The sequence below is a fragment of the Nothobranchius furzeri genome, chromosome 15, assembly GCF_043380555.1.
Source record: "Nothobranchius furzeri strain GRZ-AD chromosome 15, NfurGRZ-RIMD1, whole genome shotgun sequence".
Taxonomy (NCBI): Eukaryota; Metazoa; Chordata; class Actinopteri; order Cyprinodontiformes; family Nothobranchiidae; genus Nothobranchius; species Nothobranchius furzeri.
This window is the reverse complement of record NC_091755.1, coordinates 61,706,573-61,732,264: the sequence shown is the minus strand read 5'-3', so window position 1 is coordinate 61,732,264 and position 25,692 is coordinate 61,706,573. Positions and strand designations below refer to the sequence as shown.

At 40.6% G+C, this 25,692-nt stretch overlaps 1 protein-coding gene and 1 long non-coding RNA gene across 4 annotated transcripts in view; one reads left to right on the top strand and one right to left on the bottom strand.

Annotated features, from left to right (window-relative positions):
• Positions 1 to 25,692, bottom strand: part of LOC107391005 (ERC protein 2) — a 300,921-nt gene that overhangs the window by 216,703 nt on the left and 58,526 nt on the right. For all 3 annotated transcript variants that reach the window (XM_054745980.2, XM_070545069.1, XM_070545070.1), the window contains one exon: positions 9,204 to 9,371. In XM_054745980.2, coding sequence (XP_054601955.2) covers positions 9,204 to 9,371 — 168 coding nt within the window. The remainder of the gene's footprint in view (positions 1 to 9,203; positions 9,372 to 25,692) is intronic.
• Positions 294 to 1,627, top strand: LOC139063410 (uncharacterized). The gene is made up of 3 exons (XR_011516775.1): positions 294 to 338; positions 456 to 661; positions 779 to 1,627. It is a non-coding gene; the product is annotated as an uncharacterized lncRNA (long non-coding RNA).

Below are 25,692 nucleotides of genomic sequence, written 5' to 3'. Positions count from 1 at the left end.
AGGTAAGACATTTTAGCTTGGAAATAATTGTCCTTAATCACGTGTGTATATATATGTATGTATTGTGTTTTTTGCATGTTTATTTTTATTAATTGAATTAATTATCTTGTTTCCAATGTTGCTTACACAAGTCAATGTAGCTTTTTAGTTTTCTTTAATTTTATAAGTGAACTTCTCTGTGCCCACTGTCTCAGGTGTTTCAACAGCCCCAACTGGTTTGTTGGTTGAAAAAAGGTCCAATGAAATTGAAATGCTGCAGATGAAGGTGCAATGGCAAAATGAAAAAATCGATGAGCTGACAAAGGAACGAGACTTTCTGAAAGAACAGTTGGCATCAGGTTACTCTCACTACATTTAACTGAATGTTGCCCCTGAATTTTTATATTTGCTCTAACATTATAACTATACAGCTATACAGTTTTATAATTAATTTTCCTTTTTATATTGTTTTACAGTTCTCAAAAAGGACACACCCTCTGAAAAGGATTCAGAAGACACAAGAAGTCTTTCTTCAGACACAACACAATGTTCGTCTGTGTCTTCAGAGTGCTCATCACCACTGTCATTAGATGATGACAAGAAGAAGAGAAAGACCAAAAAAGACTGAAAAAGGAAAAGGGAAAAACATCAAAGAAGATTAAGGACAAAGATTATCAGAGGGGTAAAAATGTTACAGATTTTAGTTTTATTTGAATATTAATTCATTCAAATCATTGTTACATTACATTTTTTTTTTGACATTTTTAATCTGGTTATGTTTTCTGAATTTTGATTCCAGCCCAATCTCCAAATCAGGTTGTGTCCAGGTACCAATCTCTGCTCAAGCTTTACAGGAAAGGGGGGTCAATGGCCCGAGCATTTAAGCGCTACGGAGTGGATCGGAACACCATCGTAATAACCGCTCCCATTGCAGAGCCGTCAATTGCTGCACCGAGAAAGTATGCAGAAGTCTTACAAAACTACAGCAATCAGGTTAAACTCTCTGTGTTTGCAGCACACTGTGCATTTGCAATTGCAGAGGATCCAGAGGTAAAACAGCTGGTTAAAGACTACAAAACCAATGGAAAGCTACTGTCTTTTAAGATAAAGTAAGGAAATACTGCCTTGTTTTCCATCATTGGTGTCTCTAAGTATTTCACAGTTCTGTTTACAGTATAAGAATGACCACTGTCAAGATACTGATTTGCTGTTACCCGTTCAGAGTTCTGTCTACAACTATTTGCACTGACAAAAAATAAATATTGTTATGAATATTTTGTGTTAACCACTGCAGGTGTTGATATTTTTATGTTCATTTAGTTTTTTTCTTCAAACATAAATATTTCGTTCAGAACCACAGGTCAAGCATTTTATTTACCTTTACATGTTTCGTTGGAGTCTGCTTAATTTGCACTTATGTAAATATTTTAGTTTGTTATAATAATTTAGTGTTAACCAGTGCAGGTGCTATGTATGTTGATGAGGCACATGTTTCATTGTTTTAACTATATACAGTATGTAATACAAATTTACAAAATGTAAATACAAAGGATATTTCCCTCATTCCAGTGTCATGTGTTATTTTTTCATTGAAGTCATAGTCTTCAGTAGGGACACCAGGTCCATAGAAAGCATAAATATGTTAACAAATATTTAATTAAGCATAAATAGTCTTCACTTTAGAAAGAGTCTCAAAATAGGCTTAATTAGCTATTAGCTTAATTAATAATGCATACATGGATTAATAAGAACTTTGTTCATGGTTTGTTAAGTATGAATAAGCCATAAATAAACAGCTTTTACATGAAACTAGTCATTAGAAGTTAAGCATTAATTAATGTGTTTGTCAGTTGCTTAAAAGTACTTTGTTAATGGTTTGTTACATATGAATAAGAAATGATAAAACAGCTTTTACAAGGGACTAATCATTAAAAACAAAGCATTAATTAATGCATTGGTTAATTGTTTATTAAGTAAGAGTCATTGTTAATTAATTATTTGTTAGTAGTTACTTACATGTTTGTTCATGTGTAATTAAGGCTAAATAAGATGTAGTTATTATAAAGTGTTACCGAGTTTTTAAACACTAACCATCACAATACATTACCATATTAAAAAAACTCTAACCTCAAGCTAATTTTAAGCCTTAATCTAAAACCAAAACCAAAAGTCCTCATACGTCCCTTTTTTGGAAATCTCTGCTCACATTGTTCCCAAATTGCAAACATGTTCTTTCTTCTAAGGACTTTTATTAGCATCAGTTTTCACAAGGATATTGTAGGTGTGCCTGGAACTGAACACAACATTGGTTTTACATATTTGAACAACATGCAACACTTTTCTGTTATCATCACTATGCATCCCATTAAGTAGTGGCACTGTTGTCTAATGTGTTGGAGGAGGGCGAGAAGAAGCCAGAATATAACCACTGAAGGTTGTCTTGGGAGATCCTCAGAAAACCTTGCTTGGGTAATGACATCCATTAAATAGTACAGATTATGGTATTCAAGCAGCAGACATTGATGTTCAGTATAAGGTACAGGCTCCCTGAATTTAAAACAAATTGATGTAATCAGATCAGAAGAAATGCTGAGTCCCAAAGAGGCTGCATAAAATCAGAGGGTGGTTCCTCCTAAAAAGGCCAAAGAAAACAAACTGAACCTTATAACTAAGAGAAGTCCATACGGGAGGGCATCTTTCATAGAGTCACACAAACACTCACACGTGTAGACCTAGGAGATGCAATCAAATCTGTGGCTTCTATGGGAGGGAACCTGATAGGAAATACTATACATCCATGCACACAGTCAGCCTTTCTAAAGGCATGAATATGGATCACGATGACCACAATGTTTGAACATGAATAACACATGTGTGCCAAAACCATACCACAACCGCCTGTGCATGTAAACCTCCCACACCCCAATCCCTAAAACTGGGGAGTGGGGCGCAACTGTAAATGGGGAAAATAAACAAATAAATGCATCATTATACATCGGACATGGTCTCACTGACCAAGGACTTGAACAGAGCTCCCAGTGTTCTGAGTTGTGATTTCATAAGACCAATGCTCTTGCACAGAGTTTTCTTTTTTCATTAAAAGAGCAGTTCCTCATTATTTTCTGTCAGATTCTGCCTCTTGCTATTAGAATAAACATAAGTCCCAAAGTCCAGCAATGACTTCATGCTCATAACTTTTTGCTAACCATCTAAATGAGGCTGGAGGGGGAAGCCATAGTCCCCACATTCTCATGAGACTGAATATAATACAGTAAAGGGGGTTGCATGCTACACCCAATGCAGTGCTGCAATGTTTGTGTCTAGGGCGTGTGCATACTTGTAACTATAATAAAGCTGATCGTTCTCACATTTTAAGAAGCTGAGAAGGAAAACACATAAATACATGGCGGCTCACCCATAAGGGGAGCTAGGGCGCCGCCCCACCAGCCTCACAGGAAGAAGGAGAAGACAGGAATTACAAAATACAAAAAAAAATAAAACATGAGAATTAAACTAAACGATCTATACATCATACAGACAATAAGTGTTAGTTATATCTGCATTTAAGTTTGACAAATTTTTCTCACACTTTTACCACGACCGAATCGTCTTGTGACATATTTCCTGTTCCTTTTGAGTGCAGCAATCTTTACCATGGACCTACGCTATAACTGGCATATGCGTGCTGGATCCCACTCCAGTATTAAGAATAGGAAAGCCTTTAGTTGCAGAGGTTTTCGATCAAAACCGGGTGGAGTCTCAGTTCAGTTCAGTATGTTCACCTGAAACCGGAAGGTCTCCACAGTTCACCAGCCTTTTTTTTTTTTAGTTCACCGTGTTGTTTGTTTTAGAGCAGCTGAGTACACCTCGTGGAGTGTTTTCTTATTATGGAGAACTGGAAAGTGATGAATGTGGCGTTGAACATTTAAAAATACTCTCCAGCAGGTAAAAAAAAGCCCAAAACAGTCAGGAATCAGCTAAGCGTGGCGTTGGGACAAAGGATTACTCAAACAAAGTGGGTTTATTTACTATAACACATATTATTATGACCATAAACTAGCAAAGGTAAGACTGAATTTATGTTTTTGACTTCATGAAATTTGTTTTGTTTTGTTTTTCATTTAGCTGATTATTGCCATTGGGTGTTGCTGAGGTAGAAAATGTGGATTCTATTGTTTAGATGAGCCTCTTCCCATTAACTCATTCATTGCCATTGACGACTAAAGTCATCATTTGCGTTTATTTACTGTGTGGGCGTCGGAACGAGTCCCCGCACCGTAAAGTCGATGTTCATCTGCGTACATCACATGTCACATGACCAGGAAGCAGAAAATCCATGTGTAAGGAGATCGTTCTGGGCCGCCGCTGTAAAAAAAAGTGATGCGCCAACTAGGGCTGTCGCTGTTGAGGAATCCCCCCTGCGGCGATTCAGGGTGACTTAATATTGCGGTGTGCGATATTATTGCAGCAATTTTTTTATTGCAGTACTATCTAAACATAATGTTTACACATTTAAAAAAGGTTAAAAATTGCAGTGCCTTCTTTTATAACACTTTACTGAATGCAGATCAAAGGGCAGTAACAACACAGATCGCAGTGACGTTTGTTTCTCCGACAGTCGGAGTCCGACTGAACTTAAAAACAACAAAATTCAGGAGAAGGTTAAACTTTTAAATGCAAATTTGGCTGCAGCATCTAACAAATAAGAAACAAGTCCCCATTTTGTTTAGTTGTTTAAAATCAAGCATAAAAAATTACATGTAGCGGGCGCGGGGCACTATCATTTCACTTTCACACACACGAATGACGGTGATTTATAGCTCGGTCATGTCCTTGTTACCCACAAGGAAAACCAGCATGTTAACCATATACGGTTTGAGAGAGGATCTGAGAGGGGTGGCAACATTTCCAGCAACACTGAAAACCCTCTCGGATGGTGCGCTTGTTGCACTAACGGACACGTACTTGCGTGCGACCGGCAAGCAAAGGAAATCTCTCCCGGTTGTTGCTCCACCATGTCAGGGGGGTTTCTTTAGGGTGGATGCATTCCTCCTGCAGGTAGCGAGTGAGCTCCAGCTCGGCTCAAACTCTCTTCGGGACAGTTGCAGAAGCAGTGCTTGTCCGGGACTTCAGCAGGTTTCTGAGCGTTTATTATTATTTTTTTGCCGCTGGTGGCAGCTCTGTCTCGGCCAAGGACTCTGGCTGTGCAGCAGCTGACGTACTGAAAACCAAAGTGCTCCCAAAGGAGCGAAGTAACGTTTCGTTTTGATACCAGTGCAGCCATCCTTCTCAACATGCATCATTGAGTTGAATCAAGTTCAGTAATCGCGGTGGCCCATGATGCAGCACGGTGGGTTTCTTCATATTGCGATATTTCATTTTTGCGGTTACCGTGACAGCCCTAGCGCCAACCGGAAAAGCTTCTGCCGATCACAATTCAACAACAGATTATGAAAGAACAGATAACCTTCCAAACGCATGGATTATTCCTGATGTAAAAGGTGAGTCTACTCTTTGTTTAGTTTGTTTTGGTGTTGACATCATCATACAGTGCAGCGTTCTGTGACTCATTCGCTGCCAGCGGTTCTCTGTCACGTTGAGAGCAGAAGGAGGTGAGGACCCGAGATGCAAAACCACCGAATGACTCAAAGCAGGAGCGGAGGTAAAAATTAAAATCCTTTTATTTAGGATGCAGCTCACAAAAACTCGAAAGGTGCAGGACTCTATAAGCCTGAAACTAAAACTCAGAAAGGCTCTCTCAGGAGCAAGAAACTACTGAGTCTCGAGAGGAGGGACAAAACAACGCTGACAAATACAACAGTGAACCAACAAACACAGAGAGACGAGGCAGGGTTTTATACACAGAGCTGGGTGATTAGGAGACGAGGAGCATGAGCGTGGAAGCGAGAACTGAGGAGAGAACGGTGAGATCAATTAACTAAATGGGAAGGGAAAACCAAGCAGAGGGGAGTGTGAACCAAAGTGACCAGGAGAGACTAATATTTAAGGGGGGAGAGAATCACATTATACAAAAGGAAGATACTGATTTAACATAAATGTACAGAGAACTAAAGATAAGCAAACTAATAAACCTGAAACTAGAGACACCTGGAGGAAACCTGGAGGGGGCTGAGGAACCAAAGGGGCACAGAAGACCAGGGGACACACGAGGGGAACCTGGAGGAAGAACAGGAGGGGGTCGGGGACCAAAGGGACACAGAACATGCCATTCTCGCTGTTTTTACTGTTTTTATAAGAGTCACAGAACGTTGCGCGCTAGGATGCCGACGCCAAAACAACCAAAACAATGCGGAGACTCGCCTCTTACATCAGGAAGAGTCCGCGTGTTTCGAGCATTGTCCGTTCTTTCATAATCGTGAATTGTGAGGACGGCTTTAGTCGTCATTGGCATTGAATGGTTGGGGCAGCAGTAGCTCAACAGATTGAGTGGGTTGTCCAGTAATCGGAAGGTTGCAGGTTCGATCCCGGCTCCGGACAGAGAATTCTGCTCTTGTGTCCTTGGGCAAGACACCCACCTTGGGCTTAACCCACCTTCCCTGCTGGTGGTGGTCGGAGGAACCGGCAGCGCCTGTTCTCGGCAGCATCGCCTCTGTCAGTGCGCCCCAGGGCAGCTGTGGCTACATCGTAGCTCATCACCATCAGTGTGTGAATGTGTGTGTGAATGGATGAATGATACACTGTAGTGTAAAGCGCTTTGGAGTCTTTACTCTGAGAGGTGCTTTATAAGTGCGGGTCATTATCATTTATCTAAAATGACGACTTTAGTCATCAATGGCAGTGAATAAGTTACAAAACAGTTAAAACGCTGAAAAATGCTGGCAGCGAAGGGCTTTTCTGATCAGGAAATGGCTGGCAGTGAATGAGGCAAGTATGTGTGCAGTTAGCATATATTGGTGAAAATTAAGCATGTTGTTGGGACAACTTGGTTGCAAGTTGTGTGATGCATAAGAATGTCAATTTGTCATCCCCTAATGGTGATATGTGGTTAACGCATCTGAAAACAGATGGCAAAAATGCCCCACCAAAAAATAAAATATTCACCAGCTGCCACTGTTTTCAATCACATACAGTTAAAAAATGTCAGAAAGGTCCACCATATGGAAGTTTTAATGTATTAATTGCATTTGTGTCTTGAGTTTTTAAGAAGTCCAACCTGTGTTCCATTCATTTTTCTTGTAGAATTGAGTATAAATGTCTTCAGAATTTTCACTGAAATCCATATGGCTTGTTTTAGGAAAGCACTTTTAATTTTAAGAATGCCAGATCAGTTTCACAGTCATTCTTTAGTCAGAAAAAAAAACTTTGGCATTCACGTGGCCTCTCTTTGTATTTTACGATAAGCCAGCAGTAAATGTAGTGCGCTGAGTCCATAAAAAACATGTGTTTACTTTTATTTATACTCTTTTCCTTCACCTGGAAGAAAACCCTTTGAGTTATATTCCCCAAGGACTATTCAAATGTTTGCTAATAGCTATTTTGGAAAATCCATCAGCTAATAATAAGTGTGTCAAGTCTGGCAGGTGGGGTGAAACCATGTGCCACTTAGAAAACACCTGGAGATCTCATAAACAAATGAGTCCAACTGAATTAACAAATAAACTCAAACATACATCCAGACTTCTAGTACTTTTTTGTGACCTTTGAAGACCATTTTTATTATTTCAATGAGGGGGAGGGAAAGAAGGGAGAGCGGGTGCTAATTTGCTGGCATGAGAAGAAGGAAGGAAGTTGGGAGAAGATCTTTATGTGTGAGTAATTGGTCTATAGAGGAATGGCCAACCTGCAGACACCACAGGTAGCCATGGGCCCTGTCTGAGTAACTACCCTTATAAAAGTCATTAAGACCTGTGAGACATGCATTGTGTGTGTGTGTGTGTGTGTGTGTGTGTGTGTGTGTGTGTGTGTGTGTGTGTGTGTGTGTGCATGAGCATGCATGAGTGTATGCGTGCATGTGTGTGTGTGCTAGTGCATGCGTGTGTGTGTGTGTGTGTGTGTGTGTGTGTGTGTGTGTGCTAGTGCATGTGTGTGTGTGAGTGCTAGTGCATGTGTGTCCTTTTATGTGTGTGTGTGTGTGTGTGTGTGTGTGTGTGTGTGTGTGTGTGTGTGTGTGTGTGTGTGTGTGTGTGTGTGCATGAGCATGCACGTGTGTGTGTGTGTGTGTGTGTGTGTGTGTGTGTGTGTGTGTGTGTGTGTGTGTGTGTGTGTGTGTGTGTGTGTGTGTGTGTGTGTGTGTGTGTGTGTGTGTGTGTGCATGTGTGTGTGTGCTAGTGCATGTGTGTGCATCAGAGTGTGCATGCATGCATGTGTGTCCTTTTATGTGTGTGTGTGTGTATGTGTGTCTAAAATGCCAATGCATAACCTGACAAGACAGATGGTTTATTACACATGACTAAATGGGAAGCTGTTCTCAAAAAGCATTTTTTTAAAACGATTTGCCATGTGTTTGCCTTCTAAAGCTAAAATCAATCAGATCAATGAAATCTTACCAGATGGGTGTGTTGGCAAGCTACATGCTGGTCAAAACAAATCAGTGGGTGAGTGAAAACATCTTTTCAATCAAGAGAAGACCTCACATTGTTATTAGTTCTTTGTTTTTTTCAGGGAAAACCTCTAAATCTTCAGATCTTAATTCTGGACATCAGTAATGGGAATTCCCACTCCAACAACAAAACGAGACTGGAGACAAAAATAGAACTAGCCCTGTTAGCTATTTCCAAGACAAAAATGGAAAATAAATTATAATGACAAACAGCTGATCATTCAGTCATGTGAGTAAAAGTAGTTCAGTTTGTTTAGAGAGCGCAAACTCACAGCACAAGACATCTCAAGGCACTTTACTAAGCAAACATTCCAGTTGAACCTACTAAACAGTGCACTGAGTTCAGTTCATTATTACAACTAAATAAAAAACTAGTTTCTATCTAAAGGACCCCAGCAGATTGCTTCGAGTCACTGACTTGCAGCATTCACTCTGTCGTTCCAGTGACTTTACAGCAATCCCTCATACTAAGCATGCATGTAGTGACAGTGGAGAGAAGTGATTAGCAACGTTCAACTGTTCTGTGCATAAATGCATTAGTGCATAAACCCATTTAAAGCAAGAACCATCTCATGCATCTGCCGTTTGAATCATGCATATTTAATGTGAACGTATCATAACCTTTGCTGGAATCATGCTGTAAGAATTTAATAGAAATTTATACCTTTTTCTGCAGAACATTGACTTTTCTCTCCTTAACATCCAACATATCCTTCATGTCTCTGATCTCTCCAGTCAGCATGCTCTTTTCATCACTCAAGTCCTGCATCTGCTTGGTCTTCTTGGTCAAGATCTGTTCCTTTTCCTCCAGACGCACTCGCAGAGCATCTACCTGGAAGTGATTACAACAAAAGGCTTGTAAGAAGAATATTCACAAAATCCAATGAAGGATGGAAACATTCCACACAATGGCATAGTTTTAGTTTTCAGCTTGAGGGTAGAAGCTGACAATCCTTCACTCACTTGTTGATTCTTGGAAGAGAAAGGTTTCTATTTTCTTTGGCTGCATTGCAAGATGAAGGACATCTGATTGCAACAGGAATAATGAAATTCAGTATTTCTTCACCAACTCAACTGACCCCTAAACACACAATAAGCTGGTGACTTTAGAAGAAAGCACAAACCAGACTGATCATGCGTGTTTTATATGAATTCAAGCTTGTTAATCATTTTATTAAGCGTTGCTTGGACAAAACATAAACAAGGCAATAAGATAAACAACAAATTATTCTGCCCTAAGGCCCTCTTATCACTTTAAATGCAGTAAAGAAAAAAATATGTTTCAGCAGCTCAAATCAAAGACATTTATTTTAATTTCTGTCAGAGAATCATTAAATACATAATTTTCTGACCTCCTCAGTGGCCTAGTGGTAGTATCCACCGTGGGACTGGGAGATCGAGGTTCAAAACCTGGTCGGGTCATACCAAAGGCCTTCTTTTCACCTGTGTGTGATGATGACTATGGGACTTTAATTTTAACTTTGAAACATTTCTGGGGAAACAACCGCTGAGATGTTTAAAGGGCTAAATGATACCTTAGTCCAGATTACCGGACTGGGGCAGTAGTCCCTCAACAACAGGGAGATCACAAGGAAATGTAAGGCAATGAAAGGATTTTAGCTTTGTAGCCTCCAGGAATGGTCGGTTTTCCACCTACAGAATGGCCAGAAAACTGACCATTCCTGGAGGCTACAGCTTACTAATGCCAAACCAGCTGTTTGTATGATGAGAAAGAATATAATACACTAAATACAGTCTACATGTGCTGTGTGAAGTCAAAAAGACTGTTTTTTTTATATATCCTGCTGACCATTCAATCCCTGCACAACCAAAGTGAAACCTTCATTTGCATTGCCAGAATTGTGTCAAACTCCTTCCTATTGAGCGCTGGAAAATATTCTGTTCATGAAATAATTTCTAGGTGAGGCTGAAAGATGGAAGGTGTTCAGTTTGGAAGACTCAATGCTGTACATTTGTCTCCTGCTGATGAGCTTGTCTTGTCGGCTTTAAGCCATGACTTTTGTCGGGGTGTGAGATCATCTTTGGATGAGCATTAATTTGCTGAAGGGATAGTTAGCACCTGATCTGTCTTGTCTCAAGTGGAAAAGTTCAAGTATTCTTGAGTTTTGATTACAAGTAAAAAAAAGAAAAGAAACTTGAGGATTGGGACAGCTTAGTGCAGAACAGGTTGTACAGGTCAGTCATCATAAAGGCAAAAAGGTAAATCTATCCATCTATTTGTGTCCGTTATGTGTTTGTGAAATTTTTATTATGTTTTGAGGGCAAACCTTAGGTTTAAGGTTCATTAATTTGTGAATGACTGAGTATAGTGATGGAGCTGGTTTAAAACTGTATTAAAAGAAAGGAACCCCAGATGAGACTGTATATTAAAGGTGTGGGAAACTCATTTAATCAATACAATTGCAGTGGTGTCTGGTAGGAATGAATGCCTTCTAAGCAGTGTTGTGAATGTTACTTTTAAAAAGTAATAAGTTATAGTTACTGACTACTTTGTCAAAAATGTAACTCAGTTATTTACTGAGTTGGAAGATTATAAAAGTAACTGAAAAATAACCAAGTCGTTACTTTTTTTCATTAAAGAATGCAAGAAAAATGGTTTCCCCTCTTAATTAAACGTACTAAATTTACTATAAATTATTACAATACTGAAATATAAATGACTAATGACTGGAACAAAATAAAATGCATGTCCAAATGGTTTTATAAAACTGAATAATTGAAATAAATGGGCACTAAACAGGAGGAACTACAAACAGGATCATTACACTAATCTAGACTATTAAAAGGTCACTGTGTGATATTTAACAAGGCCCCAATCAGCTAAAATTTATAATAGCAAATAGAAACACCTGTAAAGGTTCCTGAGCCTTTAAATGTTCTCTCAGTCTAGTTAAATTACTGAAATAAATGCCGTTTTACACAGCATTCTAATTTTTCCAGCTTCACATAATTGTGGGTTTTGGCAGCATTTCTGTTGCTGGTGATCTAGTAATGGTTAAATAAATAAATAAAAATCCTTTAAAATGACACTAGAAGAGGCACAAATCTGATGGAGGACTTAAACTTACCAACTTGGGTCAGACCCAAACACAGAAGAGCTGAAGCTGGGTGGTAAACACACGCAGGTAGTTCTAATAACACCTGAGCTCCATGACGTCTGAGGCTGATGCAACCAGTGTTTTATTTTATTTTACTTTATTTTAAACAGTGTTATTCCCATCACTGCTTCTAAGTCATACTACGGGGAATAAAATATGCGCCTGAAAGGAATATAGATGGGCAAGCTGTATGGGTCCCAACAGGGTTTGTCTGAGGTTTCCATAGTGGTACCATAGGAGTTTGCCCATTAAGATTTTAATGGGCTGGTGTTTGAGTCAAACCCTCTGAAAACCAATAAATGGCCAATTAAAATATATGTGGGCAAAAATATTTCTGGGCAAACCCTCTTGGGCCAACTGTGGCAACCCCTGAAAACCCCTGTTGGGACCCCTATGGCTTGCCCATATATATTACATATGGGGCCCACCAATGTGTGTTGGCTGGAGAGTCAGCCAGAGGAGAAGGTAGCTTCATATGGCAGGTTTTGGACTCTTATTTCCAAACACTTGGACATCTTGCCTCAGACTGGATAACAGCAACATGTCTCTACCACTGACATGCAACGTGGATGATTTATCTCCACAAATAACACAAGCCTGCAGGAGTTTTCCTCTGTGGTGGTGTTGCTAATGACAACAGTTAGCTTTTACTAGTCATGACGTTGTCTGCTAATTCCAACAACGCTCTTCCCCATCATGTGTCAAGATGGGTGAGTCCACAAATGTTATGTGATGTTGTTACGTATACAAGTGGTCTATTTTTCACTATCTAATTGACACAACATAACCATTCATACACGTTCAAGGCTGCACCAGCTGTCGGGACCCAGACTCCAAAACAACCCTTTGCCCACTTATTATTCCTCAAAGGGGATGTAAACCGTCTCGCTCAAGGTCTCCTGCCACCTCTGCGTAAAAGCCAGACTTCAACATTCTTCACTCTGAATAAGTATAGACTACATGACTTTACAACTCATAAGCTTAAATTATCATATGTGATGAATGAACAAGATACTTACTTCAAATGTTTGAATAAAATGTGCTTAAATCAATGAATTTAAAACGAATATTGTTCTTACAATGATCAATTTATGTCACAAATCAGTATGTGTTGATTTAACAAGTTAATCAATGTTTACACTCATACACATTACAATAAGATACTCATTAAGGTAATAATCACCTCACATAAGAGTTTAAACATTCTCATTCACAAAGTGTTAAAACTCTTTGTATCTGAAGAAGGCGTGGCTTTCTGAGGGATGTTGGTAAAGACTCAAAACCGTGTCAAATTCTGATTTGCCAAACTTGGCCAGAAATCATAACAAAGTAGTTTAATAAAGCAAGACTTTCTTCCCTATTAAATCAGTTTCTAGCTGAGTCTCAAACTGGCCAATTCCGGAACAAGCATTTTTGAGATCATGTCTTTTGACATCCAGTCAAAAGCCTCTTTGACTGGCACAGCCCAAACAGCTTTTTTAAGAGCCAAACATCAACCTTGGACGCTAAAAAGCATTTCAGCTTACTGTTGTGACCTGGAGATGTCTCAAGACTGGACGGGTCATATCGAAGCTAGTCTACGGGTTCCAGATACCTTGGGGTCGAGGTCCACCCGACTTCAGACAGTATGGAACTTTTGGGGGTCTCCAAAAGAGTATAGTAGACACAACGGATTGCGTCTGATGACTTTTGTAAATAAACAACTCTAGTTTATGACCAAACAACTAATTATTTTACAACCCATACTTCACAAATTCTCACATGATACAAAGAACGGTTTTGCTAAAACATCTAGATTCCATCACACCACCTCACACATGACGTTAAATCACCTCACATCCACTACATCACATCTCATTATTCATATCTTGTCATGTATAATCATTAGTTTAGAAAATAATGAAATTCCTTTTAACTATATACCTGACTCTAACAATATTCTTCTGATTAAACATTCAAAGATCAACTAGGTTGATATTTCATATTTATATGGAATCATCACATCTTATTGGTCATTTTCAATAAGTGTAAAGTGTAATATCACGTTACAATGTAGATCTGTCAAGCTTTTCAAATCCTAGATTTCACCATCTATTTTTTAGCATAAGCTAATGCAGGAGATAGATGTAGGAGACTATTTTCATTATAATCTGAAATAATCATAAAAAAATGTATTTTCAGTGAGCCATACCTTTAAAATGGTTGTATATACAGTTAAAGTCCAGTTCAACAGGTACCTCTAATGCAGTGGTTCCCAAACTTATTTAGCCGCGCACCCCCTTCTATGTCCCGACCATGTCGACGCACCCCCCCCCCCCCCCCCCCCACATCAGGGCATGGCTGGGGGGGGCATCAGGGCATGGCATATATATATATATATATATTTATATATAGATATATCAGATGTCAAGCTAAACAGACAGGGTTAAAAAAATTCCCTATCACTTTCATTTTTTAAATAGTAATTAATAAACATTCGATACCATTACAATTTCCTTTGATTTCATTTTAAATAAATATTTAGATTGCAATTTAACGGTTTTCTTAAAGTAGGAACGTTTAACCTGTGCGGCCAGAGCACTCTCCTCCCTTCTGTTCTGCGTAAACCTGAGCTGATCACCTACTTGTGCGTAATCAAATGTCAATAGGGGACAAGATATAGCCAGGATGTTCACTTTTGCCTCAGACCGACTTATTGCTGTTTTATGGTGTGGCTGAATCTGCGATCCGCTGCCACGCTGACTGGAATAACAAATGCTGCAGTAACAGGACTTGTGGTCAGGTTCATGAGGAGTCACTGGCTGTAGCGGACCCGACTCATCCCAGAAGCTAATATCTTAATTTGACCTTGAATGAAAAATAACCTCTTAAAAGTTTTTATCATGGTGGAGGCAGCGTTCATTTCTGCCTTCAGTCTGACGGCGCGCCGGAGTTAAAGCAGCGTGCGCGCTTATTGAATCTGTGTGTGTGTGCTCGCGCACGCGCGCACAGCACAGCCACTCAAGTCACCGCATCTCGTTATTTGGCGCTATTTAAACCATTGTTGTAAAATTACTTCTGCCCAGCCCAGATGTGCTCACATGTGCACCCGTGAGCCGTGGTTCCGCTGGAAGGCGTCTGACCTCTGACAGACGCACTCTGAACTTCAGATCTTCAGCGCGCTGTCAATAGCCTGAATGGGAATCATTTCTTGTTATTTTGTTACATCCACAATGTTCTGTGTGTGAGGTTTACAATGTCAGAACACCTGCATGAGACAGGTGTTAATTACAATCTGCCAGAATGACTCACCTTCAGATTCCTCCAACACCGTTAAAAATGATCAAATACGGAACATATCGGCGTGCGCAGGCCAGAGTGCTGAAGCTCAGCGCATTGTTATTATGAAGCTAGGGCACATGCGGAGGACACGCGCGCGCGCGACGGAACATATCGGCGTGCGCAGGCCAGAGTGCTGAAGCTCGGCGCATTGTTATTATGAAGCTAGGGCACATGTGGAGGACACGCGCGCGCGCAAAAATATATTTGTTTTCAATTACATTTATTGGGCCCACTTACTTTTTCTTTGGCCCACCCACAAATGAGTTTCTACGCTAATGGTGACATATGACAGACTTCTCTGAGCTCTGCAGCCATTACACTTTTCACCTCGCGCACCCCCTAGCGGCAGCTCGCGCACCCCCAGGGGTGTGCGCACCACACTTTGGGAATCCCTGCTCTAATGTATTAGAAGCGAGCCAAGAGCTCCAGCTGTAAGATGCTGAGGAATTCATCTCATATTGCTTCTCTGGCAAACAAAGTCTTAATCTGAGAAGGCCCACAGTAGCCACATCACTAATCCTTTGTGTATGTTTATGTTTATGTATTTAGCAGACACTTTAGTCCAAAGTGACTTACAAGTGATTATCGGCATTTTGCCCTTGAGGCTAACAACAACAACATTGACATCAGTCATCAAGAGTAGGGAACAAGGAGTGGACAGTAGAGAGGGGGGACGGGTGCAGGCAAAGTGCTAGTTAAGAAGATGCTCTCTGAAGAGCAGGGTCTTCAGGAGTTTCTTGAAAATTGAAAAGGAAGCCCCTGTTCTGGTAGTGCTTGGAAGGTCATTCCACATTTGTGGAACGATGCATGAGAAAAGTCTGGATTGTCCTGAGCGTGGTGTAGGCACTGCTAGCCGACGATCCTGTGATGACCAGAGCGGCCGGGCCGAGACGTATGCCTTTGCAAGAGGATTCAGGTAGATGTGAGCCGTACCATCTCGGACTTTGTATGCTAGTGTTAGCAATTTGAATTTGATGCGTGCTGCTAGCGGTAGCCAGTGGAGCTCAATGAACAGAGGGGTGACGTGTGCTCTTTTTGGCTGATTGAAGACCAGACGCGCCAATGCATTCTGGACCATTTGAAGAGGTCTCACAGTACTGCCTAGAAGACCAGTTAGAAGGGCATTGCAGTAATCGAGGCGGGAGATGACAGTAGATTGCACCAGGAGCTGGGTGGCATGTTGTGTTAGGTATGGTCTGATCTTTCATATATTATACAGCGCAAAGCAACATGAACGGGCAACAGAGGCAACATGATCTTTAAAGGTCAGGTGTTCATCAATCACAACACCCGGATTTCGAACTGCCTTTGAAGGAGCCAGAGATAGGAAGTCATTTTGGATTGAGATATTGTGCTGTATGGATGGTATTGCTGGGATGACAAGTAGTTCAGTTTTAGAGAGGTTGAGTTGGAGATGGTGGGATTTCATCCATTTTGATATGTCAGAGAGACATTTTGATATTCGTGCAGAGACAGTGTGGTCGTCCGGTGGAAATGACAGATAGAGCTGGGTGTCGTCTGCTTAGCAGTGGTAGGAGAAGCCATGTGATCGAATGATCTCACCCCGTGAGGTGGTGTATATGGCAAAGAGAAGAGGTCCTAGTACAGAGCCCTGGGGGACTCCTGTGGCAAGATGGTGCACGGTAGAGGATTGTCCAAGCCAAGATACACTGAATGATCGTCCTGTGAGGTATGATTCAAACCAGGCGTGTGGTTTCTCTGTGATGCCCCTGGTAGAGAGTGGGGACAAAAGGAAGCCATGGTTGAAAGTGTCAAATGCTGCCGATAAGTCGAGAGGATAGGCACTGAGGATTTGCCTGTTGCTCTAGCTTCTTTTAAGGATTCAGTCACTGCTAACAGAGCAGTTTCAGTGGAGTGGCCCTTTTTGAACCCAGATTGGTAAGGGTCAAGCAGACAGTTTTGTGAGAGGTATTCTGTGATCTGCTTAAATGCCACCCTTTCAATGATTTTGGACAGAAAAGGGAGGAGAGAGATAGGTCGGTAGTTCTCCACATGATTAGGAGGAAGAGATGTTTTTTTTTTTAGCAACGGTTTAACCTGAGCATGCTTGAGAGAGATGGGAAATGTACCAGATGTCAGTGAAGCGTTCATCACATGTGTAACTGCTGCGGCTACTGTAGGAGCAATAGCTTGGAGCAGCTTAGTCGGAATGGGGTCGAGTGAGCATGTAGTAGGGCGGTTGCACGTGAGAAGCTTGGACACACAGTTCTCAGTGATAGGGGAAAAAGAGGAAAATGAAGGAGTAGGGCCTGAGATGGTTGGGCTAGAAGGAGTTTGTGGTAGTGAATGTTCAGGAGTGGCCAGTTGAGTAAACAGTTTTCTTATCGCTGCCACATTGTCAGTGAAGAATGAGGCAAAGGTGTCATCTGATAGATTGTTGGTAGGAGGTGGAGATGGAGGGGCGAGCAGAGTTTTGAATGTTGAAAATAGTTTCTGAGAGTCAGTAGAGCTGAGAATTTTGTCAGTGTAGAAAGCTTTCTTTGCATCAGTAATGCTGGCAGAGAATGAGGACAGTAATTCCTGAAATTTCAATAAATCACCAGGATCTTTTGTTTTGCACCATTTCCGTTCCGCAGCTCTAAGATTGGTGCGTAGAGACCGGAGGGTATCATTTAGCCAAGGGTGCGACTGAGAGGATCTAGCAGGTCTAGTGGCTAAAGGACACAAGTTATTAAGACAAGAGCAGAGTGTGGAGCAGAGTGACTCGGTGGCTTCATTCACTTCATAAGCAGAGAATGAGCTGGGAGATGGAAGATGGAGGCAACAAGAGAGGAGAAGTAGTTGGGTGCCAGATTGCGGAGGTTGCGGTGGAATAAGACCATTGGGGAGGAAGCAGTGGACCTCCCTTGTAGAATCGTGCTGAAATGAATGAAGTAATGATCCAAAAGACGCCGCGGTGTGACAGAGATTGTGTCTATGGCACAGTTTCTGGTGAAAATGAGGTCAAGTGCTTTTCCAGCTTTGTGAGTTGGAGGGCTTTGTACTAGTTTTAAATCAAATGATGACATTAGTGATAGGAAGCCTGATGAGCTGGGATTGTCCAGGTGAATATTCATGTCTCCAAGGACCATTGTGGGACAGTCGTGCTCAGGAATGGAGGAAAGCAGGGTGTCGAGTTCATCAGACGTGTGTTTGCTTGTAAACCTGCAAATGTTTCTTTGTTATATTATATTGTACTATTGATTTTAATTTCTCATTAAACTTCATTAAACTTCTCACATCAAGAAAGTCTCCGAGTTGACCTGGTTGACGATATATGACAACCGAAAAGAATTTTTTCGGTACAGTTACCTGGATGGCATGGTATTCAAAGGAGATGTATTTAGTGATGGGTAGCAACTGACTATATATCCATTTATTGGAAATTAACAGGCCCGTTCCACCACCTCGGCCAAATGCACGAGAAGTGTGGGAGAAAGTGTGGTTAACTGAGAGAGCAGATGGGGTAGCATTGTCACATGGTTTGATCCAGGTCTCAGTGAGAGCAAGTGCATCGAGTGACATGTGGTTTGCATATGTGGTAATGAAGTCAGCTTTGTTTACAGCTGAGTGGCAGTTCCACAGTCCCATAGACAGGTAGATGTCTTCGGGGGGAGTTGGTTTTAGCGAGCAGAGGTGTTGAAGGTTGCGAAAGCGGTTTGCTGTGTGTGACCTCCCTCTGAAGCTAGTGATCACAGGTATAGGATAATGGCACATTTTGCAAGGTGTCGATGGAGCAGCATCTGGGTCGAGATTGTTTGCTCTGTGTACCTGCTCTGTGGACACGCGCAGGTAGACACGTATGTCTTTACCCCGGAGTGTCTTCACACCGGAGGAGCTGAGACACAAGGGCCGACGCTTCCGCTTCAGTTGTGCAACCAGACTTATGCTGTGCTACTAGTTGGAAACAGGTGTTCATGCAGCAGCTGATTTGCATGCATGCACACTAATGTGTTCTGATACCCAAGTGGCATCTGCCACACTACCGTATGCTACTGTGTGTGTTTTCTATCCCGTATGCTTCAACTGTGAATGAGCAATTAAATAAGAATGTTACAAAGGGGCCTAAGAGGAAATCCTTGCTGTTTCACCTGCAGTGGTCTGCTAAGCATGGATAGCATGGCACAGATGCAATGCTAATACCTTCTTAAAGCACTCATTGCTACCAGACACCCCTTAAATGTGGGAAATAGGGCACCATTTTTGGATAAGTGAGAAATAACAGATGAAAGGATGAATCGGAGAAAGGAGGAAAGTAAGGGAAGTGAGAAAAGGTGAAAAGAGATTATAAAAATTCTTCACACATCATTATTTGGTTTGAGAAAATCAACACCACAGGTGTGCTGCTCATTCACTTGTTAAAAGAAGTGCCTCTTGACCAGTTAAAGCCAGTTTTATCAGATCTAATTAGACAGATAACAGTATGGGACAAATAAACATTCTGTTCTCCATCTATATCCTCATCAAAACATTCTTCCTTGTTTTATTTACTCACATCCCATCTCTTTGCTAAAACCTATCTATCCACACATTATTCCAGTAAACAAAGTCCAAAGACTCTAGAAGTCCTCCTGCGGTGTTAAACTGTGCTAGACAATGTAATGTGTCAGGCTGAGAATCCCCAAAGTCCCTGAGCCATGTTGTTTTAAGAACAAGAGCAGATTTCTTCACCAAGACAAAAAACTTTAGCTCTAGAGAATTGTTCTTTCATAAAGTATAATTCATGGTATGTTCAACACAGCTAAACAAACAGACAGAAAACTGAAGGGTGCTCTAACATCTAATGATCTCCAGATCAGTTCCTCACTCTGCCAAAGTATGTCTGTAGTTTTGGTGAATTTTATGTCTGTTGGGTACAAAATGAAGTCAACTGCCACAGGTCTTTTTACATCCATCTAATCACATTTCATACCAGCTTTTCACCGCGTTACTGCCACATCCCCACCTTTACAGCTGTCCCTGAAGTGACATTTTAATTTTCTATAAAAGTGCACTGCAAAAAAATTTTTTCGAGGAAGGTAAAAAAATTCTCTTGTTTTTTTGTCATTTTTTAAATTTATAGTCTAAAGTTAAAATGAATTATTTTCTAGAAAAATAACATAAATATTCTTAAAGATGATAAGAATTTCCTTGTTTTGAGCAAAAAAATTAAAAATAATAATCAGCCAACTGGGTAAGCAAAATTTGCTTGAATAGAAATTCTAAAACAATTTGCTAGTTTTAAGAATTCTTGCCAAGCACATTTTGCTTACCCCATTGGCTGATTCATTTTTGCTAAAAACAAGGAAATTTTGACCATCTTTAAGAATCTTTACCAGGGTTTCCCCCAGCGCTTTATAAGCCTGGCAGCCCCCCAAGCTTTGCTTGCCCACCTGCCAGGCTAAGCGTCATGCCCCGCCCCCCTCCCCGACCCTACCGTGTCTGCTGGCACGAACAGCGTAACGAAACTAGAGCCCTCCATCAGCTGATACTGGTGAGAAACAGCAGCGGAACGATGGCCAAAGCCGCCAGGTTTAACTCATTTTCTGGGGGAAACCCTGTTTACCTTATTTTAAATCATTTTATACTTTAGATAATAATTAATTTTCTTTTAGACTAAAAATAAGATTTGTCTAAAAATGTGGATTTTTTTTTCCAAGTTAGGTTGTGAAATACTGTGGGGTCTTTTGATGATACTTGGCAACCAAAGGTTAGCTTCTACTAGCAGAGACATACTTTGCTGTTTCCTGGACACTAAACCAACAACAGCCTTCCCCGTCATATGTCAAGATGGGTGAGTCTGTGAATGTTAAGTGACAGAGTGACGTAGATCTGTCAGACGTCTGAGTTTCACCGTCTATTTTCTATCAGAAGCTAATGAGATAGATGTAGGAGACCGTTTCATGTTTAGCCTGCATGACACACTCAGAATGATCGATTTTAATCAGAAATAATTATTAAAACTTTTTTTTCAGTGAAGTTGACTTTTGAGAAGTTCAGAAAATCCATTAAAACATTCCTATTCCACCCCATTCTCCTTTATCCTCCTCATAAAACCTCACTTCAACTTTTCCACCCCTCACTCAGCACCACATCCTTCAAAATGGTGCCTTGCTTTCCATTTAAGACTGTGTGGTTCATAATATAGCAACTTTGGCATTATCTCGATTTTCTCTGAATTGAAAGAATAGCAAATGCAAGCACACATGTACTGTTTATTCAACCGGTCTCTATTTACTGTAACTGAATATATGATTTGACATGAAATCATGATCACTAATGCATAAGCACACCCTAATTCTTTCTGACCCAGTCATCTCATGCAATAACACTAAATGTGGATTCATAAAACTCAAAATAAGAGGGTTAAAAAGTTGCTTTGTATCACGTTATTCTTGCCTCACATTTCATCATAAAAGTGTTTCTGGCAGGCAACTCTGAAGGTATTGGTCTAAGTGCTGCTGCAGAGCTGCAATAAGCAACGCAGGGACAGTATGAGTAGACCGCAGTCTAAATGGCAGAACAAGAGTAACCACAGCAAAGAGAATGAGCCAATACTCTCATAGTCACTGAACTCTCACCCAGGCACATGGGAGTTCAATGTTGCAAAAATAATCTTTAGCTGATCAAAAGTAACTCATCACGTTTTCAAATCTGAATCTTCAAACCTCTTTGACCTTTACAGAAACGTGCATGCTCATCTGGAGCAAAACACCTTTTATTCTTTTGTTTTTGTGTCTGCATTTCACTTAAGCTTAAAAAGCCATCATAAATGGTGTTAAATCCAAATACAAGGTCAGGTGAAACATATCTGATGTCTGAACTCAGGTCAGCTTGAGCAGCTATTGACTTTCCTGGCTGTATGACATCCCTCTAACCTATGTAAATACAGCATTCAACATAATTTATTTTAAAGGCTTGCACAGTGGAATTAATCATCTAAATTAACGGTATATCATTTTCCTAATTCACATTTATCAAGCAAGTTATAGCCAGGTCTGGATTGTATCATAATAAGATTAAAAGGCTTTTTAAATTTAAGACAGTACAAGACCACCAATGTTTTCCATAACAATGGTAATCATTCAAATATCTCTGGTGAAATGTAGGCATCAGAGTGAACTAAGAAACTCTTACATGTAGGGAAGAAAAGATATCTAGCTTGGTTAAACCTGTATTCTTTTACTAAAATGAGCGTGGCTTATCCAGAGATTACAATACCTAATAGGGCTGCATCATATGAACAAATGTTATTCTTGAACCATGCCACAAACCAACCATCTGCTTTATTCACTAAATAATTGTTTAAAGGTGTGGGACACTCGTTTAATCAATACATCTGTAATGGCCTGGGGCCTCATTTATCAAGCTTGCTTACGCACAAAACGGGGTCGGAAAACTGCGTAAGCAACTTTCCACGCAAACTTTGGGATTTATGAAAGAAAACTTAGCGGAAAAATGTGTGCAAGTTTAAGTTGACTAAGGACCTGGCTTACGCACATTTTGGAGATGGAGAGCACCTGCAGTGCTGATGCTGAGAAGGATAAAATTATGAAATCCTGCAGCGTTATCACTTGTACTGCTTCGTATTCACACAGAACAAGACCCCCCACACGCACACACATGCGCGCGTACACACACATGCGCGCAAACGCACACACACAGCCTGAAGTGCAGAATACGGAATGCAGAATATCAGCAGGGGGAAGGATTGAGACAGAATGTCATGCGTCTGTGACAGTATGTGTCCTGTCACTGTGACTCGATTAATCATACGCCCTGGCTACTTGTACAGGGGAGACCTCTGTTTGACTGACTGGTTAGCATGCGTGACTTTCATCTGGGAGCCTGGGGATCGAATCCCGATTGGACCATTTTTTTTATATCCGCCACAGATCTCTCTGAAGAATTCACAAAGTTGACGGCTTCAGCAACGTTGTGCCACTCCGTGGATTTTCTCTTATTTGTTTTGCAAAAGCACTTCCTTTCATTTCTCCACCTCACGCACAAGTGCCTGAATTTCTGTTTCTGTGAAATTGTGCTTCCTTGATCTGCCTTGATCTACAGTCGCCATTGTCATTGGCGGAGTGCTGCAACAGCCGGCTTATGTATATGCATGAGATCCACAAGGCACTTTGCATTGATTATTTACGGCAGTAAGTGGGCGTGGTGAGGGCGGGATGTGACTAAAATGCAGCTGAGAAACATTCTCGTTAGTCTCTGATTAATGAAGCGGAGATTGTGTGCAGCTGTGCGTACTCCATGTTTGATAGATCACAAACCTGCTTGGCTTAAGTATATATATATATATATGTATATATATATATATATATATATATATATATATATATATACATATATATATATATTTTTTTTTTTTTTGCTGAGCTTAAGTACGGTTTTAGTAAGGATTCGACGCAATGTTTGATAAATGAGACCCCTGGTCTCTAGTAGGAATGAATGCCTTGTAAGTCGTACACGGGTGAACAAATGCTCAGCAGAATAACCCATCAGAGGACAGCTTCAGACGGCAGATTTAGAGTCTTACTTCCTAAGATTTGGACACCTCGCCTTGCACTGGCTAACAACAACACAACTCTACCAATGTTTTATCTCCACAAAAAACACAAGCACTGGAGGTGTTCTGCTGTGTGGTGGAGTTGCTAATGATAATAATTAGCTTCTAACCAGTTTCCTGGATGCTAAACCAACAACAGCTTTTCCAATCATGAGTCAAGATGGGTGAGTTCATGAATGTTAAGTGACAGTGTGATGTTGATCTGTCGGGCTTCTCAGATCCTAGAGTTTCACTGTTTATTTTCTATCAGAAGCTAATGCGGCAGATAGGCGTAGGAGACTATTTTCATGTTCAGCCTGCATGAAAATTTCACAGTGACAGATTATAATCAAAAATAATTATTAAAAAATACTTTTTCAGTGTTCCATACCTTTACCAAAATCACACGGCAGCCACGACATGCATTTAAGTCTAAGCTCTTTTAAAGTGGCTGGAGAGTATTCATTATTGGCTTCACCCATCATTTACTACTGTACAAGTAGCTATTACAATATACAAAATGTGCACACTTACACATAACAATAACAGTTTTTTTATATATTTATATTGTACATCTTTAACACCAATTTATTTGTGATCTGCTTCACTTGTGTTACCATCTGACTTTAGATATGCTCCACGCTGATCAAAGAAAGAGTAGAGTCAAATAATTCATGGCTTCCTAATGAGGCAACAGAAACTTTTAGTAGACGTCAGAAGGACCCCATTATAAAAGTTCACAGCCTAAGACCTGGTGAATAATGCAGACTAGAGTGTTTTATTCATGATGCTTGTGTGTGTGTGTGTGTGTGTGTGTGTGTGTGTGTGTGTGTGTGTGTGTGTGTGTGTGTGTGTGTGTGTGTGTGTGTGTGTGTGTGTGAGAGAGAGAGAGAGAGAGAGAGAGAGAGAGAGAGAGAGAGAGAGAGAGACAGAAAGAGAGAGAGACAACAGATGAAAATTACAAAGTCAAAGGCATGAATGAAGCCTTGAAACAGCATTCATGAATGAGGGATGCATATCTTCACAAGCCTGCAATGCCATTCTCTCCCTTTTTAAACTCAACAACTTAAATGAAATACCAAACAAACCATCACGTAGCAGAAAGTTTGTTCTTAACCCCCAACGACCCTCTCAGACATGACAACACCCAGTCTGATCTTTGCGGAAATGAGAGACATTCCCTGTCCTGGGGCCTAGGCTGTGTGTCATTTGAGGGTTGTCTTTAAAGCTGGGTTAAGGAAACAGTCTGAGCTCTGATCAGGAACTGTATAATGAACCGATCACCTCAGGGCCACCACAGCATAACAGGCGGATGTAAACTGCCTCACAGCAGGGGCTGCAGGGTGGAGAGAGGGGCATTGTCTCCTTGTACACCACATCTGTTAAGAAAAAGTCTTTGCAACGCAGCTGCCTGCCCCAAGGCTACATGAAGAACATGGGAAATGCAGATATAAAACAAGACAAAAAGGGAAAAAAGTACACATACAGGCAATCAAAGCAATACCAAGATGACTAACAAAGCAGTCATTGTCATCAGAATGAATGACTAATGTCTTCCAAAGCATTAAAGTCGTTGTTTTGGTTTAACATGACCGTACGAATAGCTGACCCATACATTGTGGGAGTCTCTCCACCACAATGCATAATGCTGCTTGAATGCATGCTATCCATCATCATTGCACCTTTCAACACACACAGGCACACACGTAAGATACACACGTGTAAAGGAAAAGACGCCGCAAGCATTCTCCATCATTACCACTTTCTCATTTAGTCATAATTTTTTCTGATGACATCTACATCGTACAACCTATGACCTTTCTCTATGATCGCACTAATCTGGCACATAAGTAGAAGTCTACACTAGATGTCAGATATTGATTTGTGTTTAATAATTAAGTGAAAAGTTCTGTGAGCTCCATAAAAATGCTTTTTGTATAGTTGTGGTAAAAAAGAGCAGTTGATATGTGGTATGGTTTCATTTTTCCAGATGTTTTAGGGACCTGCAGTAATCTAATTTAAATGTCAGTAGGTCCTGTGTTTAATAAATCACATTCAAAACAACTAATGACATTTTTCACACATGTAGGCTAGTAATGCTTCTCTAGTTTCTCGTGTTCCTTTTCCTGATGTTGCCAACACTTGGTATCGCCACATCAACCACAACGTTTGTCCTC